The following is a 21,827-nucleotide window of genomic DNA, read 5'->3' on the forward strand; positions in this document are numbered from 1 at the left end:
TGGAATGTTATGTAATACGATTCATTTTTCCTCAAAATAAACGTTTCCTACCTCAAAGGACAGTCTTGAGTTAGGAATTATTGACAATATACACAGGAGAGAAACATCTGCAATCCCTGAAGAAGTTTAGGAGTCTTTAATAATGATCCGCTGCAGCAGGCTCCTAAACTTCTAAACTTCTTCAGACTGCGGATGATTCTTCCTTATTGTGTTAAGTGTTAAGAAGCCTTAAACAAAGTAAAACAAGTAATAAATGTAGTCAGTGGAGACCTAGCCCAAATCAAAGTGAGAAGTAGCTTTTACAATATGTATGAACTCAAGATGTAAAACATATTCATTATTCAGACCTTGCTACGCCAGAGAAGATTGCTCATCACTGCAATGGCAAAGAATTATATGCAATCACCAGTATCAGAATTTAAAATGGTGATATAGCATATGAAGTTTTAGACACTTCACTGATGCAACAACATCTGCAGAGACCAAATCAGTTCTTTAATGTAATATAAATCCCCTTTTATGTCTTCTGTCTTGCTTCTCCCTTTATAACTTTTTAATCTACTGTTATCAGTGATCGCATTAGTCTTGTATTATGTACTCTATTACATTACCGTATATTACTCTACAGTATCTTCATGTCCCTTTTTTACTGCACCTGAACAACAAAAATCCCCTGAAGGGAAGGTAATGTCAGTCATGAACCTTAAAAATGGTTATTTAGAGAAAAAACTGTGTCTAGTAATATCTAATGGTAACACAATGGCAACTCTTAAAATTAAGAGTTTTTTAAGTGTTTATTTAAATAGGCTAAGGCTACATTGTCTAGGTGTTTCTTTTAGGTGCACAGCTAAATTATCAGTGTTTATTGAACTCTTGTGTGTGTAAATTATTATTATTATTATTATAATTATTATTATTATACTCTCTCTGTGTTAAATGAAGACTGAGGATTTTACTATGTACATTGCCCTGTGTCTTCAGGCAGAGCCAGACATAGCTGTCCACATGGAAACACTGGATTACCCTAATTAGTAGCTGGATGCTGATGGGGAAGTGCTTGCACGTGTATGCATGTGTGTGCGTATGTGTGTGTGTGCGCGCGCGTGCGTGCATGCGTGCGTGCAAGAACACAATGTATGTTGAAAGTGGTTTAATCTGTCCCGCTCTCTAGATTAGCAGAACTCTAGCTGATGATGACAGCAGCTGTTAATGAACCTCTGTGATGTTGCAGTTTACATTTCAGCTACATTATGATGACAGTTTGAGTACATACCTTTTCCCAGTGAACAATCTCCCAGGCACCATTTCTTAATACTGTGATGAACAGAAAGAGAGTTGATGAGAGGGGAGAGAGTTAAAGAGATTGTCAATAATCTTTCTTGTTTAGCCTACACATGTTATCCCAACAATTATTACAGCATACAATATTTCCTCTACCTTGACATTCCTTTTTGTTGACGACATTGTCGGCGTTGTGACGTTTCTGTAAGGAAACAAAAAGAGAATATTCATCAGAGACACATTCCATCCTGAAACACATTAATACCAATTAAGTAAGCGACCAGCCAATATGAGTCAGAGTAACATCCTCATCCATAACCCTGGAGACACACCATGCCTGATTAAAGAATCGATGGACGAACAAGGAGGAACAAAAGCTCACTAGACAAGAACAAACTCTGTCCTGGATTTCAACAACCACCTTTGATCGGGCTTAACTGTGGGCTCCAAGGGACAGCTGGTCAACTGCCGTGATCCAAATGTATGATTTTTACCTGCTTGTAAACAATAGGTGGCTGCCGAGCAAACTCAACACAGCATGGAAATAATTGGTGGCCTTCAGGGGTAGAGAAACCTTTATTATAGCACGAAGGGTTCCCGAAGGGTTCCCAGTTCGAATCCGGGCTCCCCCTGAGTTAATGTCGAAGAACCCCTAATTGCTTCCGGTGAGTAGGTTGGTGCCTTGCATGGTTTCCTCCGCCACTGGTGTATGAATGTGTGTGTGAATGGGTGAATGTAATGCACAATCTATGTAAAGTGCCTTGGATAAAAGCGCTATATAAATGTACCATTTACCATTTACCATTTCAAGAACTAGCTTAAGGGTCTGCGTTTCCAATAAGGGGAAAATAAAATGGCTGCCCTGCATGTCTTGAATTTACACTTGTTATATTTTGACAGGTTGATTGATACTGCACCATCTATAACTCCATTCATGGTCTCACTGGCTAAAGAGCTTACATCTGATACTGAAGTTTAGAACAGTGAGCAGCGAACAGCATGCAGCATCTTAACACCATGCATATTTTACACCATCTTCTACCCAGGGAATATCTAGGCTGAGCAATGATGCTCCTTTTTAGCAACAGCTTCTTTTGCACTTGCACCTAGGAAGTCTGCAGAACATACACAAACATCTACGCTTGTTCAATAACACACTACTGTGAAACCACTGGAGGTTTTGTACCATACTCAAGACTTGTACCATACTGGTTTGGGGATTCGAACCTGCAACTTTCCAAACACGAGCCTCGTTTAACCTTTACTCATGTTATATGAGTTAAAAAAAAAGGATCTCAATTTAAATAAGCTGTGTGCTTTCTTGGGCGTATCCTTTTAGTTGACCTTGAACTGTACTGTCATGAAACCGTACCTTTTCTTAACCACAATCAAACAAGACATAGCCATTATGATCTTCTCTGGGATATAGTCAGTGGTGGACAAAGTACTCAACCCCATTATTTGAGTCACATATTCCTTGTCAAATATTACTTAACTACTAGTGAGTGAGTCAAATTTGTACTTGAGGTAAAGTACTGGAGTACTTGCTTTAAATGACAATGACAAATGACAAAATATGTATTCTTTACTGCATTTCTGCAATACACACAGCTCGCATCGCATCACAGTGCAACACATTGTGAGCTTGCAGATTGATTGTCTATTTAACTACTGGAAATAGGGCATACATGTAAGTGGTTAATTCGTAAAGTACTTTTTAAATTTGGGTCCTTCCTAGAAATGTAGTGTGTCAAAGGTACAATATTTGTCTTTGAAATGTAGTGAAGTGAAAAAGTAATAAGATTCCCCAAAAAACGAATACTCCAGAAAAGTACAGATAGTCAAGTACAGTACTCGTTTAAGGGGGCCGTGTTCACAGGAAGGTTTTTTTGAGCTGCCTGTGCCTTTCTGCCATGCATTTCTATGGTAAAGACGAGCTGGAGCGCTCCTCTTCCCAGCGGCAAGCATCACGCTTCAGCACTCTCTGCATCCAGCACTTCCTAGCAGAGCTCCCAGCAAGCTTCAAGCAGAAAATAGTTTAACTTTAGGAGAGGAGCGGTGCTCATCAGTGTCATAATTGATCCTCCTGGTTATGTCTGACAAACCAGACATTTACGTCCTGGTGTTGAATCGTTAAAACCATGAGAGGACCAGAGAGGCCCATGTTTAGTTTACCCTTATTCAAGCTAGGCTATTTGTGCTAACTAGCCCTTACCCGTTCAAAGATATGAGCTCCGAAATGATGTGCAGTGTGTGGGTTATGGCATGTGCACTGTGCACACAGTATATGAGGGATGGAAAGTAACTTTAACTGGTGCTTGTATGATAATATGTAGGAGCATCAATGTATGAAATACCCGTTTCGTTTAATGGCTACAGAGATACTGTGTACCGATCTGCATGATTTTTGGACAAAATCTGTAACAGGGCCAGACAACCGACCCCCAACCCCCCCCCTCCCACGCCCGCCCGCCCGCCTGCACACACACACACACACACACACACACACACACACACACACACACACACACACACACACACACACACACACACACACACACACACACACACACACACACACACACACACACACACACACACACACACACACACACACACACACACACACACACAGAGCTGGTTAAACATGTTGCCTCATGCTAGATGCAGAATAGATATGCCTCAAGCTAGATGCAGAATAGATATAGATACACCATAAAAATGCTAATATACAGCATATGATTTGTGAAAGTGACAAACGGGCTTCACAGTTATGTCAGGTGTGTTCATATGCTAATGGTGATGCGATTTCAGATCAATTGCTCCAGCCATTGAGGAGAAACGCTGTGACAGATACTCACTCAGACAGACACTCAGACAGACATTTGGAAAATTATATGTTTGATAACGCAGATGGCAGGACGTTCAAGCACAGCTACAGTTGACAGGTTTGAATGTTGCAGGCGTCAATAAACACTAGTCCTTTGCTAACAAAACACTTTCTGTTAACATGGCCCCTAATGTACTTCATTACGGCCCAATACTGGATATGGTACTAATAAACAACCACCATCTAAAGTGCAAACATAAGGCAGAGTGTTCAACTAAGCTCAACTACGGCAGCTGCTCATCTGAAGAATTCTCCTGTGAGGAGTAGAAATCATAACAGTTGGCAGAGAGCTCTGCAGTACCACTTATTTATTTCTTGCATCTGTTCAACCCACCCTCCATCCCTCATCCATTTGTTTTCACAATATAAACTCATCCTCCTTCCCATTTCCTGTTCTTTATCACTTTTCTTTATGTCTTCCAAATGTCTCCCCGTTCCCTTTCAAGTCATTATCTTTTTTTCTATCCTTCTATCCTAGCACTCTCACCCTCCCTCCCCTCTTGCTTGTGCAAATCCAGTAGAATTTAAATATGATTAAACATCCCTGCATTGTGGTTAATGAATGGCCAATCACACAGTGCTAGCTCTTCACCATCTGCATTATATCCATGTAAAAGTTAACCGGCGACCTTTACTAAACCCACCCATCACCAAAAAGCATGAGCTGACGGCTTATTTCTCTCATCCGTGCTAGCGACTCGTGTTCTCCACCTCTTCAGGCTATTTCACGCTGTCCCCATCTTTCTCCCTGGCTGTATTCTTTCTTACACTCGCCCCACCCACCCCTCGCATTTTCTACCTCTCTATTTTTAGATTTCACATTGTTCTTTGTGCCGTCTCTCTCTCTACCTCAGTTTTTCCCTCTGCCCATGCCCAACACACATTTAATTCCAAGCTCTCTGCCTCTCTCTCACACACACACACACACACACACACACACACACACACACACACACACACACACACACACACACACACACACACACACACACACACACACACACACACACACACACACACACACACACACACACACACACACACACACACACACACACACACACTATATTCTCTATCTGTGATTTCATGAAGGATAGGAGTATTATGTAAATTATGTAGGTAATCACAGTACGGTGGAGGCAGAGAGGCAGGCTGAGGTTATGTGTAGATACTGCAGTATCAGGTCTCTGTAGACTTCAACCAGAGAAAGAAAGTGCAAGATGAGAAGGTCTTCAGCTGCAGTGTTCCCTGGATTAACCCACTAAAAGGCCTTGTATAGAAAGCCGTAGAGTGACGGTGGTAAAAGCAGTAAGATCACATGACTGATTCATCCCCACTGTAATTAGATTGCTTCAACATGAAACAGTGCAGTGTCTTATGTCTGAAGAAGTAAATATATTGAAGTGATGAGTGACCCGTCTGCAAAGTTTCAAATTAGGGGCTGCCTCTGGTCTCCTCAACCCATGTTGACGTCAACTTTTCATTTAACTGATTTGAACTGAATAGCCTTTTCGTTTTCTCCAGAAAGGGGATTGCTGTTTAAGTTTGAATCTTCACAGTTAAGCTCTGCCGTAATTTAGTGTTAGACATAAAACAATTACATCAGTGCGTTAGCATGATTTCATGGCATATCAGATTTGTCCTACATTAAGACTAGATTCAAAAGAATTATAACACCGAAACAACGTAGAAATTAAAACAGCTCGGAATCGATTTTCTGGCGTCTCTTTCTACAGAGTATACTATGCGGGGGCGATCTACAGAATACATCATTCATGAAGCTCACGGGGTCGATGCTGCCCTGGCATGTCAACCTGGGAGGGACAGAGCAGCGGTAGAAAATAGATACATGTTGTACAGGTGACCTTCAATAAGGACGGAGTCATCAATTGCTCCCTGCCCATGTTTTTTCACGAGAGGCCAGGAGAAAAGTGCTGCGCTGGCCACCTCAGCACTAGATACGAGCTAATGGTATAGAGTAACTGTCCACCGAGACCAGGGTAGAAGGATCGCATTGCAGGGTCACTGCAATACAGCATAATGCAACATTCTCTGACTTGGTACTGACAAACTTTAGCAGGCGAAGGAGAGATGTATTGCTGTAACTAACTTACTGTATTCCGTTTTGTCATGTGATGTTAACTGACTCAATGAGTTACCGGTAGTCAGAGTTCATAGCATACAGCTGTGGCCTCTGGAGTGTGTGTGTGTGTGTGTGTGTGTGTGTGTGTGTGTGTGTGTGTGTGTGTGTGTGTGTGTGTGTGTGTGTGTGTGTGTGTGCGCGCACACACACGTTTGTGCGCGCGTTTGTGCATGTTTGTCTCAGTGTCTGCAGTACATGTTCTACGTCTTTCTTGATGTGCCTGTCTGTGTCTATCTCTATGTGCATGTCTCTGTAGGTGTGCTTGCATGTACGTGTGTATCCTTGGTGTGTGTGTGTGCACAGTACAGTGTGCATGTGTTTCCCTGTGTATGTCTGAGGTCCAGTATGCCAGTTCGCGTGCGTGTGTGTATGTATCTGTGTCTATGTGTGTGTCAGGGGATATCCTGTTGTGGTTGGCTAAGCATCACTGTCTTCTCTCTGCTCCACAGGGACACAGTTGGAAACACTCAGAGGACAGACTGTGAAACCTGGATGCAACAAAACAATAAAAATAAAGACGCTCACACTCCAATCCTGAGTGTTAATTTAACTCTCACGGGCCCGCAAAACCTTTACAGGTGCATTTTCACACACACACACCCACACACCCACACACACACACACACACACACACACACACACACACACACACACACACACACACACACACACACACACACACAGTCAGGATTTTACAGTGCACTCCCTACAGGGAGAACTCAATTCAACTTGTTTGAGGGCCTACGAAGCGCAATAGAAACATTTGTGGAAGAGAAAGCATTTTATATAGTATGTTTCATTGTGGATTAATTTATATTTGCTGCTGCACTTAGAAAATCGTAACATATATCATAGACAAAGAAAAGAGAATGTGAAAGTTTTTGTTCTAAAATCCCAGTATAACAGTTCAAAAGAAACCTTAAGTCCCTAAGTCAGGATTGAGAACGTTTCTCACCAGATCTTCTATGAACTCCTTGACTGCAGCCACCACCAGGATGAAGAGCAGAGGTACCAGGGTGGTCCATCGCCCGGTGGGAGACACGTCAGGGATTTGCTGCATGGTGGGGAAACAACAGTAAAGAACATCAGGTCCAAGTAGAAATCACAGTTAGCACTGCAGTTGACTGCCAGTTTGTCACATGCGATGCAAGAGTGCGGTCTAGCCAACACCAACTCGGGACTCCTGAATCGCTGCCCTCCACACAATCCTACCTAACATCAGTTTCTTGAACCTTTTCATAGATTCCATATAGTTTCATTGTTTGACAGCACAATCGTCAGTGTATTTTGGATTCATGTCAATTTGTGTTTTCAGATATTTAACCACTTGAACCGTCAATACTTAGTACACTTGACCTATTACTCTATACGTAGTGTGCTCTTTTTTTCCCTCTACAGTCTACACCAAACCTCTTTGCCAAAAATTGCTGATCTACAAGCTCACAATGCCTTGCAGCGCTCTCTAAAAGTGCTTCAGACAGCAACAAAAGTTATGAACAAGTTCAAGGTTAACTGTCAGTTCAGGAAAATGTTGGCCAAGTGCAGTAGATACAGAATGTGCGTGCTAAGTTTCACCGCAATCGGATGCTGTGTTCATGATATATGCGTAGCTAGTTCAGGCAGGCAACTCAAGGCGGCGTGCCAACCTGATCAGGTGATCAGTCACATGCTCTCTTCGCCTGATCAGGGCGGGTATTTAAATCTCTGCCTAACTCTTCATTCTGGCTTCTCTCCTGGCTGTGCTGCTGTTGCTGTCCGGCTCGCTTGCTCACTGTCTGCTGCTGCTCATGTTTTGCAATCCCACCGCCTCCCCAGCATACACCTGTAAGCTCTGTTTTTAGATCCCCTTTGGTGGTCTTAATTCATTCCCTGTAATTCTATTTGGCATATAACATAAGGAGTAGTTCACCCTCAAAATGACTTTTTTTCGATTACTCACGCCATGGAGACTTAGGTTCAATAATGTTTTTTTTTGTATTTGTCGCATTCCTAAGAGAAAGAAATTATTATAGTAAATTTACCCCCATCGATTCCGGAATCAATGAGGGTAAATGTATTGTAATCAAATTATTGTCTCCACCAGCCGATGGCATGGGGGAGAGTATGTATTCGTCTCCATCCATGCGTGCGTGCGTGCGTCCGTCCGTGCGTCCTCGCAGTTTGTTACCACATAATCTCAGTCGCCGTTGGCCCGGTCGCTGCCAAAATGAGCACACACACTCCCTGGATGCCCTGGACAAATTTTTCAAATGGGCCTGTTCTAGCGCCACCATGAGGCAGATGTTCTCAAAACACATTTCTGTACACTACTCTTACAGATTTTGTCCAAAAATCCTACAAATCGGTAGGCAGTATCTCGACAGTCATGTGATCGACATGGATCTGTCCGATTTTGCATATTCCATCCTGATTGGCTAAGATTGGCTTCCAAAATGGTAAATAAATGGTAAATGGTGCATTTATATAGCGCTTTTAATCCAAAGCACTTTACATAGATTGTGCATTACATTCACCCATTCACACACACATTCATACACCGGTGGCGGAGGAAGCCATGCAAGGCACCAACCTACTCACCGGAGGCAATTAGGGGTTCAGAGTCTTGCCCAAGGACCCTTCGACATTAACTCAGGGGGAGCCCGGATTCGAACTGGGAACCCTTCAGGATTTATACCCTTCGTGCTCTAATACCAGTTTCTCTACCCCTGAGCTATGCCGCCCGCTCCAAAGTTTGTAGGATTGAGCCATTTTGAATAAAATGCCTCGAATCACAAACACAAAGTGTAATTATCATGAAATCGCGCACACACACGTTCCCACTAGGCCGAGGAAGAAATGCCACTTAATTTTTTTTAATCAGCCTCAAGGTGGCGCTATAACAGGCAGATTTGTGGCTTTACCTATAACTCCACCGATCAGTAGGGAAGCGCACTCCCTAGAGGACAAGGAAAAACCCCTTCCCTACATTTTTCACATCAGCCTTTTATAGCGCCACCAGGAGGCCGACTTATGTAAAACACAATTTTTCCGATTATTCCTTGAGATTTTATCCAAAAATCATGCAAATCAGTACACAGTATCTCTATAGTCATGTGATCAAGTCCGATCCGTCTGATATTTCATATTCCATCCCAATTGGCTAATATTGGCTTCCAAAGTTTGCAGGATTGCTCAGTTTTTGAACAAAATGCCTCAAATCATCAACGCAGCTTGCGATTAGCGTGACATTTGCCACACATATTCCCATTTACCACTAGGTCAAGGAACAAATGCTACCTTTTTCACATTGGCCTGTTATAGCGCCACCAGCAGGTAGACTTTAGCAAAACACATTTTTGGAACACAATGCCTCATATCATCCATGCAGCGTCCGACTGCCATGAAAGGTCTAAGATTGGTGAAGAACACATGCCACCCTTTTTACATTGGCCTATTATAACAGACCTGTGCTCGGAAGAGCACTGCTTCTAGTTGTCTTTGAAATGCGACAAATACAAAAAAAAAAAGATCAATTTATCCATCTATGGCGTGAATAATCAATAGAAATAAAGTCATTTTTAACTAAATGTTCATGCTTGGAAATGAATAGAGAGAACCCTCAGCCCTGACACCAAACTATGCTTCAAATATCTATGCTCAGTTATGCTTTATAAAAATTGAGATGCCAAGATGTAGGCTAGATGTAAGCCACGCTTCGGGACGCTTTGTCAGGGACGCTTCATACTGGACAAAGCCAGTTGTTGGAGCTTAGCTCCATCCAGGAGCACCACTCAAAAATCAAACAGATTAGTCTTGATCACATGACAATGGAGATCATGTGTAGAGTTGCGTGAAATTTGGTTGTGTGAGATAAAATCTGAAGGAGGAATATAAAAAAAATGTTTTACATAAGTCGGCCTCCTGGTGGTGCTATAAAAGGCAGATGTGAAAAATACAGTGCAAAGGTTTTTCCTTGACCTCTAGAGTGCGGGAGTTTTACACAGATCAGTGCAGTTATAGGTGAAAATCGAACCTCTGTTCGAAGTGGAGCTGTGTGTGTGTGTGTGTGTGTGTGTGTGTGTGTGTGTGTATTGCAGTTGATGCTCAGGGCAGGCTAGACTCAACAGCACCTCTCTGGTCACCCAGGGTTACTACATACAGGCTACATACAGACCCACAGACCCACCCACCCACCCACATACCCACATACCTACACACACGGCCACGTATAGGGGAGCTTGTGTTCCACACAGCTCCAAAAACACAAAATCACCCTGTTATAGCACCACCATGAGGCTGATTTGAAACATTTTAAGTGGCATTTCTTCCTCGGCCTAAGTGGGAACGTGGTTGCAAAATCGCACTCCTGCAAAATTTGGAAGCCAATCTTAAGGGAAACACACACCGGACGCAGAGGCGGCGTAGAGGCGGCGTAGAGGCGGCGCGGAGGCGGCATGGACGTGGCGCCTCAAAACATATGGCCCCATTATTTTAAACTAGAAGCTGGGCCGCCCTTCGGGCGGCCCAGCGTCTAGTCGGCGACCTGGCCAACTCGGGAACGATGTAAATAGGGAATGAATGCCCCGCCCTTTAATGCAAACCCCATTATACCTGTTGTCATAGGACCCGTTTTGACCATCTGTTTGCCTGTGTCCATTTATGCCCATATATGGAGATATCTGTATCTATCTGTCGGCGTCCATTTTATGTCCATATATGGAGATCACTGCAGATATAGTTCTGGGTCCATTTTATGCCCATATATGCCCATATATGGAGATATCTGTCTATTTGCGTCCATTTTATGCCCATATATGGAGATCTCTGTATCTGTCTGTCTGTGTCCCTTTATGCCCGTATATGGAGATCTTTGTGATTCTGCGTACATTTTATGCCCATATATGCCATATATGGAGATATCTGTTTATCTGCGTCCATTTTATGCCCATATACGAGATCTCTGTTGCTTTTTGTTTGTTTCTTCTTTAAGCAGAATACGCAGCCTGCTTAAATCTGCATCATTCAAGTCATCCTCCCAGTCCCACGCTTTGTTGCTTGTCTTATGTTTGTCTTTGTTTCTTTTATTTTCTTTTTCTTTTTTGGAGCAGACCCCATGAATGCCCCACCCTTTAATGCAAACCCCAATATACCTGTTGTCATAGGTCCCGTTTTGACCATCTGTTTGCCTTTGTCCCCTTATGCCCATATATGGAGATCTCTGCACACACAGTACCGGTTGCTGAAAACTCTGATGTCAGACGCACGTGCCGGTGGGAAGAACGGTTCTCGAGATACGCGGATTACATACATACATACATACACATTCACAGAGATTTTTTGTTGACTCATGTGGCGTACGTGATGTCAGAGCCTTTTATGAAGTGATGTCACAATGAGTCAGCGCTTGCGCCGATTTCCTCCGGAACAGTCTGATGTCAACAATCAGCTCTGCATAAGGAGATTCCGAACGTTTCGCGCCGGTTTCGGAAAACCGCGAGTCGGGTCGGGTCGAGGCCCGGCACTGCACTCCGCGCGGCGGCGGGGAACGCGCGTGCCGAATCTGAAGCCGGTGGGATGAACGGTTCTCGAGATACGCGGATTACAAACAAACAAACAAACAAACAAACAGACAGAGATTTGTCGCATTTATAGATAGATGAACAAACGTGGCGTCAGACGCGTGTCTGCCGCTTCGCCTGCCGCACCGATACAACACTGTTCTATTTTTCCAGCATTGCCACGCGTTGAAAATGTTCTCCCCACCGGGGGAAATGGATGGCCCGCGCGGCAGCGCGCCGCATCCAGTTGGTGTAAACGCGCGGCACTATATAGACTATAGATATTGTGTGATTTTAGGCCAAAATCTGTAGGAGTAGTGTCCAAAAATGTGTTTTGCAAAGATCGGCCTGATGGTGGCGCTAGAAGAGGGGCATGTGAGAAATCAGGGCTGAAGGTTGTGATTTGCCATCCAAGGAGTGTGTGTGCAAAGTCAGAGATAGAGTAGGGGCAAAAGCTTTTCATAGTAACTTGCGACCTGACGGTCACAATTAAATATTATGTTTTTGTGTGTGTACGCACGTATGAATGTGTTTAGAAGAGTCCACCTGAATTTTCTTTATATTACAGATGTGAGAGTAAAATTAATTTTTTTTCTGGTCTAACCAGCACAGACGGGTTTCCCCAAGAGTATGACTTTGGTGTATCAACCATAAGACAATAGGCTCTATGTATAAACCGGAAACACAGGTGAAGGTGTCATGTGTTTCCAGTTCAAACCTTCTGCCAAGCCAATTAAGGGAAGTTATGGGGAAAAAAGCTTTATAATCTTGCCAACGTGTATAATGTTGCAATGTGACATAGCTCTGTTTAATACAATGCTGTGCCCCTGCAAGTGTATCTACTTTCCCCCACAGATCAGATTAGGATGGAATATCATGGAAAATCTAAAAGACCAGTTTTGTTTAATGACTATAGAGAATAGATTCTTTGTACCGATTTAGTGATTTTTACTGTCCTGTCCAAAAATGTGTTTAGCACAAATTGGCCTCCTGGTGGCGGTACAGATGTGGTAAATGATTTGGGGCAGAGGTTCTGCTCTGGCACCCAGAGACTAGAGCCCGACCGATACCATTTTTTCGACCGATACCGATATCCGATGTTGGAGAGTGCTAGAGCACCGATACCGATATCGATACCGATGTTTTGTAAAAATGATTTTTTATTCATTTAAGATCATTTAATTGACTGCTCGCCCCTCGGATAAATGGTCAGATTATTGCATTTTTGTCAAAACTTTGAGTTTGGTCGCAGTTATCAATTTCTATTGCTTGTTGGATAATAATACTCTTTTAATTTGGGGGTTCTGCTGTGTTTTGTCTCGTTTATGAATTAATATGTGTCTTTTATCTATTTATTTATTATACAATTAATATATCGGATATCGGTGGAATAATTCACCGATGTTCGATACCCTTCCGATTGCTCCAAAACGACCGATATATCGAATTGACCGATATATCGGTCGGGCTCTACCAGAGACTGCATGTACAGTTTTGCTGCCATCGTGCTAACGGTGCCAGAGATTAGCTGTCCACAGACGAAAGGACGGACAGTCAGGAACACACACACACACAAACACACACACACACATACAGGGTGCAAAACATAGTCCCGGCCATGCCTTTCGGCCTGGCGGAGACAACAAAACAGAATGCTGTTGGTCTCAGCGAGGAGTCGAGCAGAAGTGTTCTGAATCAACAGCTCCATTTGTTTTTAGGTAGAGTCTGCTCTCCTAGAGTGTCCACCCTGAGACTGTGAGGTCGGGGTTCGATCCCTGGCCGCGTCATATCAAAGACTGGGACCCGAATATGCGTATAAAATTCGCCAAATTGAATAAAGTGATCTGTTGTGCGCATTGTTTGGGGCTGGCTCACCCAAACCATCACATCACATCACTGCAGTGAGGACACCATGGGTTCACCGTTCCCCCGCAGACAGGCAGCTCGCAGCAGCAGCGGTGTAAAGTAACTAAAAGTACATTTACTTGAGTAGAGTACTGTACTTGTAGGTATTTGTACTTGAGTCCAATATCCAGGATTTTCCTTCTACTGAATCTACTCCACTACATTTCGGATCCTATTGTATTTAATACCCAACTATTTATTTTAAAACATTAGTCTTTTTGCAGATATAAATTAGCCTATAATAAAACATACATAAACCATACTTTTACCAGTAAGAAATTACTCCACCACTGATGGCAATACTAGCGAGCAGCCACACAGACGAGACGACACGGAGAAGGAGAAACACTGTTCCCCTCGGGCTCAATGTTAAGGGATGGTCCCTCGACCATGTTCTCTCTCTCTCTTTAAATAGGATAGAGTGAGCTTGCTTTGATACAGAGAGAGAGAGAGGAGTTCGCCTGCGAATATTTGCTAAATTCGAAACAAGAGCGAATAAATAACAGACGCTTTTTCGAAATTTGCGGTTGGTGCGGAAGCTTGCATTGACTTTATAAGGTTTTAAAAAAAAGTGAATTATTCGCAAATTCGCCCCCGGTGTGCACCTTTACTGTGCATAAACCAGTGTACTGTATGGCATGCACACACACACAAACACAAACACACACACACACACACACACACACACACACAGGCTTCACGTCAGGTGTCACCCTTGATGTCACAGGGCTCTCCTTGAGTTTTCAGGAGGACGTTTGTCAGGAGGGGGTCACAGGTGCAGGCTATAGTATGAGTGGGGCCATTAACCATTAGGCTGACATGGCTATGGACCGAGTAGGTGACATAAAGCACATCCATCTCTCCATCACTGTCTGTCTTCAGCAGCAGGGTGTCATCCTCTAAGTACACAGAATGTCATCCACTCATGATGGCGAGATGGAGGTTATAGATGTTAAAGCGTGAGGACATGCAGGGAAAAAACGCAGGAAGAAGAGCCCATCATCCCTGCTGGGTGGAAACCTTGTAGCCTATGTCCAATGCATTACTTTTCTTTTTTTAAAGAATTGTTTTGGGGCTTTTATGCCTTTATTGGATAGGACAGTAGACTGACAGGAAATGGGGGGAGAGATGGGGAGTGACACGTGGCAAAAGTCGTCCGGATCGGGAATCGAACCGGCGATGCCGCCAGGCATCCATGGCTATGTGGCAATGCCTAAGTGGTATGGGCCTGGACCGGTAGGCCAGCGGGCGCCCCCAATGCGTTACTTTTCAGGAAATAAATAAAGAACTTGTGCATTGCTTGAAGAAAACTCTCGTGAAAAGAGAGCTCTCTTCCTCCTCGTTAGGAAAGACGTTTTATTCAAGGTTGCCACATCGACAGGGCAGGTAATGAAGATTCACACCAGCTGCTCTTCAAAGACACAGCTCCAAGGTCGTTGGAGCCGGCCCCGCCCCGCCCGTCCTCACAGCTCTCGTTATTCAGTCAGCACAAAATCTAGGTGAAGACAGAGTCTGAGCAGCCTGCACTCCCTGGAGCTGGGAACACCTGGGGTACATGCTCATTTTTGGCTCCTCTACTGAAGGTCATGAAGTTGTGAACCGTGGGTGACGATTAAGTGTTCTTAAACATTTTTTTTAAAAGGTAGCCAATATATCGCCGTTGTCGGGTGGAAACCTTGTATGCCCAAGACCGTTCGTTTTGTATTTATCATTTTAGAAATGATTTAAAATAGTGAAAATAGCTGATCTACAAGCACACAAAGCCTTGCATTGCAAGGCGTTGTGTGCTTGTAGATCTGCTATTTTCACTACTTTTGTGCAACACTCTTGTATGGTAAAGTAGGGCTTTAATTTCGAAAATACATACGCATTTGAAACTTGGGAGATACAAGGTTTCTGCCTGACGATGACGATATGTAAAACTCAGAGAAATGTTCCCTCAAGGCGGAGAAGCATGTTTACTTTTTTAGTAGCTCAGTCCAAGATTTTACTGATTGTTCTCTCATGGTGGTGTCCCCAGTGTCACTACGTGATTGAAATGGCTTAGAGCATCTGAAATACAAGGTGTGCATCTCTACACATTTGAATAATGTTTTTGATCTTTGTGACACTGTACATTGTTGAATCTTTTTAGCAACTAGTCACAACTGATTTATGAAGAAAATATCCTAAACATATCAAATGATTCTCTGAGAGTTCAGCATCATGCTTGCTAGTCGGGCTATACAAATTGGAAGTACAAAACTATCTGTCTGTGTTATGTACAATACTATGTAAACATGTCACTGTCAGCAGTTTTGTACAATAGTACAGCAAGGAGGTGCCCGCATTAAAGTAAGTGTTTAAATTCCTGGTGAAATGGATTTTTCTGTGATTCCATTTTGAAGTTTCATTCTGAAACGGTAGCTTGTATGTTTCAGAACCAATCAGAAGGTCCCATCCCCTTGGGATATGAGAAGCCTGCAATGCCGTGCATCTCACGCAGCCCGAGGGAGAAAAAGAGGGGCAGTGTAAAGCGTGTCATTATGTTACTACGCTTGAGTTTAAAACGAGTAATGCACCGTCTGGCCGTCATCTTGAGTTGGATAAAGTACATAGCAGCCCAATTGTGTCTCCCGAAGACACATTTCACCACGTCTTTAAAGAAGGCAATACTGGATTTTAGGGGACATGAGCTCATTTACTACACACCCCAACTCACCCATCAAGAAGAGCTTTCTCCTGCTACAAATGCAATACAACTCACCCATCAAGAAGAGCTTTCTCCTACTACAAATGCAATACAGCATCTTAAAACTTCCATGAATAATATCTAACTATTAATTTACCGAATGTCTGTCTGTCCGTCTGTCTGCATGCTGACATCACTGATACTAAACAGTGTTGCATGGTACCAGCCGCATGCTGAGTCAGCCCACATTTGGAGATGACTGACATCACTAATACTAAACGGTGCATAAACATTTATGGGTGAAACAGTGCCCAGATTTGGAGATGACTGACATCACTGATACATCTTAAATCCTGCCATCCTACGAGCTGATACTTTTACCTCAGTACACAACAAGCCATGGGCAAGGACTAGTTCTGAATGCCATAAGCAGTAATCTAAGTGCAGAACTGCCTGGCTCAGAGTTATATGTTTATGTTGAATTAAGTCATCTCTGTAAAATCATCAGAATCAGTAAGTATGTTAGCCGTCACCACCAGGCCAAAGGCGTGGCTGAGACTATGTTTTGCGCCCTGTCCGTCCGTCCGTCCGTCCGTCCGTCCGTCCGTCCGTCCGTCCGTCCGTCCGTCATCCCAATCGACGTCAACTATGAACACAAACTCCCTTGAAGCCACTGCAGAACTTCTGCTCCACAGTTTTCAGATTGGCAAGCTATAGCGCCACCAGGAGGACGACTTTCCCATTGTCTAACATGGCTGTTGGATAAGGTCCCAGTGTTTTAAGATGAGCTGTTTTCATTTCATTTTATGTCATTGTGTGCTTTTTCTAGCAGTGCCAGCCGCTCCAACACTTGTAGAGTGCAGTGTAGATATATCAATTATTTTAAGCCTGGGACCAAGCCATGTAGGCTCCTGGTGAATCAGGGGCATAACAATTTGAATCTGTGTCAAATCATATTTAAAAACGGCAAAAAAGGGTATTTATTATAATGTAATTAAATATTCAAATACTTTTTGTCACATTGTGTCTTGTTGTTTCTGATTTGCACGTTAAAATATGGTCCATAAGTATAGTTCTCAATAGCAGCTCATGCATTTTCAAGACCTATGATGTGTGGTACTGAGTAATGAGTTTCCTCTGGAAAAGGACATGCATGGTATGTATTATTCATCCCAAGCACATAATATAGCTCCGTGTGGGCGTGAGGGTGTTATTAAATTCCAGACATGTGACCTTTGAAAAATGTGTTTGTCTTTGGAAAGCCGTGACAAACAATAAAAAAGGCCATTTCACCCACTCACAAACATGAACAGATGGCTCAGTGAGATGGTACTTTTACAAGAGATGAAGAGACTGGGCTTTAGCAGACAACTGTAGATTCACTTAATAAAATCGAACCTCTGTTCGAAGTGGAGCTGTGTGTGTGTGTGTGTGTGTGTGTGTGTGTGTGTGTGTGTGTGTGTGTGTGTGTGTGTGTGTGTGTGTGTGTGTGTGTATTGCAGTTGATGCTCAGGGCAGGCTAGACTCAACAGCACCTCTCTGGTCACCCAGGATCATGTGTACCGATTTTTGTGACATTTGAAGAAAATATGTAGGAAAAGGAGCAAAAAGTGTGTTTTGGAGAAAATTCAAGATGGCGGAAAATCTATCCTGGCGCAAATGGGCGTGGCCTATATGGGGAGATGCGTCTTGACCCAAGGAATCCAGGGAAAAAAGAATTTTAATTTTCCGATCTACGGTTCAAGAGTTACGGGGCAAAACGTAAAGTGGGCCGTTATAGCGCCACCATGAGGCCGAGTGATGTAATTATTTTTCGATTCATTCTTAAAATCATTATGAATCTCCTCTCCGAGGTTTGAAACTGTAGCTCCTATGGTTTACGAGAGAAAAATACTTGAAAGTGATTTCTTGCATTGTCCCATTATAAGTCAATGGGGACAATTAAGCGTCGTTTTTTGCCGATTACGTCGGCATGGTAAGGCGGATCGGAACGAAAGGTAATAGAACACCATTCCCGGCCGAGCCGCACATTTTGATGTATATATTGCGCGAGTGGCGTAAATGGTGCGGCACTAGTTACGCGCCGAAGTTTAGGCTACATACAGACACGGACGGAGACAGACTGACAGACAGACAGACCCACACACACGGCCACGTATAGGGAGCTTGTGCTCCACACAGCTCCAAAAATACAGGATTAAAACATTTCTCTCTTGACCTGACTGCCCTACTGTGTGTGTCCCTGCTCTGGATGTCTATAATATACATGCCTAGGCTGTTATCTCAGACAGGCCGGAAGGTGGAGATTATGTTTAGTTTTTTCTTCAACAAATTATTGTAGGTGCAAATGATCTTGTAACAGGGTTTTCATATGCTGTACTGTTTGTTTCGAGGGGCAAAATGAAATCCATACAGGTATTTGAATTCTGTTATATGTTTTCTTTAACTTGTTTAACCCCTCATCTCTTCTGACTGTGACAAGACTGTGCCTCCAATCCAACGTTACCCTACTGTATAGGTTTTTCTCCTCATTAACCCCTCCCAGTGTTGCCAGATGGGAAATATTAAATTATCATACTGGAGGCTCAGCATTTCAAAGAAATCTATCACGGGCAAAAAAAGATGAATTACAGGTATAAATCTGTATTTTCACAAAAGAAAACACAGAAACAACCTTGTTTGACAAGCCTACTTGAGAAAAACACACCACATACCCATACAGTATGCTGCGTGAAAGCAGGCAAATTCCGTGACCCTTCTAAAATAAAAGCCTGGTCTACGGATAAAGTAAATGAATCGTTCAAATGTAATCATTATAATCAAGAGCTGCTGTTACATTGCAATTCACGAGCATGGAAATAACAATTGCTTCAGTGTATAATTATAACATTATGCTGTGCCAATGTATTTAATCAAAGTGTATCAGAGAGGTTTGATTTACTTTAAGTGTATTCTATTTTAGTATTTTCATATAATGCAAGCAGCGCAGTTTGTTGACTACGTTTTAGAATTTGATGACAAGGCCAGACTAACAGCAGCAAAATACAATTTCATTTTAATTACAACGATAATTATATCAGTTTACCATATGGTGCCAAGTTCTAACATCTTCACAAAGGACTTACAAAGCAAGTCAAAACGCAACCTTTGATTCACTGGTGATACGAGTATAAATCACATAAGGAATTATCAATTAGCATTCTTTATATCCATTCCCCCATTGCGGTGTGCGATTTCATATTCACACACAACAACAACAACAACAACAACAACAGATAGACAGACAGACACATTGATTCTTACCTGCAGGAGTGCAATGAAAAGAAAGAAGGAGTTAGCTGCCCTTCTGAACTGTGAGTAGAGGAACCGGGGAAGGAAGGTGAGGAAGTTGTACTTTGCAGTGCTGGAGGCCACAAGCAGGTCAGTCAACGAGGTGATGGGGGGAGGAGAAAGAGAAAACAAGAAATGTGTTAAATCATGGGTCTTCAACAGGGGGTCCGGGACCCCTAGGGGGTCCTCAGAGTTACTACAGGGGGTCCTCCAAATCTTTGAGTGATAGTTTTTTTTTCTTCTCCTTTTTATATTAACCACTTGAAACCTAGTGTCCATATTCTGGGGACTTTAGCCAAAAATAGCAGATCTACAAGCTCACAACGCCTCGCAGCGCAAGGCGTTGTGAGCTTGTAGATCGGCTATTTTTAGCAAAGAGCTTTGGTGTAGACGGGGAAAAAGAGCAGACTAAGTACAGAGAGAAAGGTCAAGTTTATTAGAGAGAGAGAGAGAAAGAGAGCATAATATGTTTAGCAAAATCTTTTAGGTCTGCACTGTTTTCCTGTACCGTTTGTATTATTCTGCAAAGTACTTTGGCTGTGTATTAGATTTGCGAAACAAATAAGGCTGCCTTGCCATGTTTTAGGAGAGCCTAAAACCTTTCGAACATCATTAATATTTCAAATAAGGTACACACTCTCCCTTTGTCCTTTCCCATACAAATGAAATATTCAACAGCTAGTGAAACTGATCTGCACATCCACTCTGTATGTTTTGTCGGCCAACCATGAAGTTAGCAAGCCTTCTTCTACAACGTGAGACGTTTTCCCAGACAACAGACTACGAAATCATTTAATAAGTCTCTTAAAATAACATATAACTTTCAAAAGTACTATTGAGCTAATTCCTGCAAATACGCTGGAGACCCATGTGTATCTACAGTATCTACTACGTAGCTCCTTATTTAGGCCATGGTAATCCTCTGTATGTAGTATGTTTACCAAAGCCATCCAAATACACTTTGATCAATGTCAGCGGCCCTCCCCTTCTGAGAGCCCGTTTCCTTCCCTGAGGAAGGATTTTGAGATGAGAAGCCTGGATGTTTGTTCTTGTACTTGTATAGTTTCTGTTCTTCAATAGAGGAAGAGAAAGCAAAGTCTTTCAAACAGAAGATGAGGTAAGTATGAGATTAGATAATGTAGTAGTGGTGAGGGCTATGGTTGAAGCTGGTTAGGGAACTAATATTAATGCATTGAAATTGCTTTATTACCAAACGGTGAGTGTGTGCATGTGTGTGCGTGTGTATTCTGCCATTGATGAACAGTGGGGCCAGCAGTCTAAATGACCATAAAGAATAATTAGGAGCCACATCAGAGCTGGCAAGGCGGATGGAGACTGCCGCTGGCAGAAATGAGCTATGGATGCCAGGAACCTGTGTGCGTGTGCGTGTGTGTGTGTGTGTGTGTGTGTGTGTGTGTGTGTGTGTGCAACAATCTGATTTATAGCAGTGTTGAAGGGCCAGCCAAACAGCCACTTTGGGAGCAGATATATGGCATGATCTATGCCATGCCACTGGCATTGCTAGGCTTGCCCATGCACACAGGCTGCTCCTAATATTTGGATGGGTAAATGCAGGGCAAATGTGAAGTATGTCCAAATGTAAATTCACAAAGAATTAGACACACAGACTGTGTGTACACACAGAACACATACTGTCATCTATCCATCTTCACTGAGTCAACTGATATTTTAATTCAAATCCATTTAAGGAATGGGATTTCTTTCAAATACAGAAACTAGCACAGTCCTTTTGCCATGAAAAGGTTCTCAGATTAAATAAATATTATTGAAATAGGTCACTGCAACTTGTTCTACCTCAGACGGACTGAGGACTTCATAATTATGTAACCTGTAGTTTTTATGTGATTTTTAATTCAGTGAAATGACATGGAACTGAAGGCATTATTTACAATATGGTTCAACAAAATCAGATCTAAACTTGGTCAGAAATATAAATGTTTGGTCACTCAGTAATGCCCTGTCAAGTGTTTTTCTCATCCAAGAAAAATCTATAAAAAGGAGTATTATAGTACCTTGAACTTGGCTCGGTCTTTGCCCGCATTTGCCAAC

General features: G+C 42.7%; 1 protein-coding gene across 2 annotated transcripts in view; it reads right to left on the reverse strand.

The window, feature by feature from the left end:
- Positions 1 to 21,827, reverse strand: part of atp8a1 (ATPase phospholipid transporting 8A1) — a 175,379-nt gene that overhangs the window by 114,659 nt on the left and 38,893 nt on the right. For both annotated transcript variants that reach the window (XM_080745990.1, XM_080745989.1), the window contains exons 3-6: positions 19,731 to 19,830; positions 7,270 to 7,368; positions 1,438 to 1,483; positions 1,274 to 1,314 (exon numbers count right to left, since the gene is read on the reverse strand). In XM_080745990.1, the coding sequence (XP_080602116.1) occupies positions 1,274 to 1,314; positions 1,438 to 1,483; positions 7,270 to 7,368; positions 19,731 to 19,830 (286 nt within the window). The remainder of the gene's footprint in view (positions 1 to 1,273; positions 1,315 to 1,437; positions 1,484 to 7,269; positions 7,369 to 19,730; positions 19,831 to 21,827) is intronic.

This window comes from Nannobrachium achirus, assembly GCF_963921795.1.
Source record: "Nannobrachium achirus genome assembly, chromosome: 17".
In the NCBI taxonomy this organism is placed as follows: Eukaryota; Metazoa; Chordata; class Actinopteri; order Myctophiformes; family Myctophidae; genus Nannobrachium; species Nannobrachium achirus.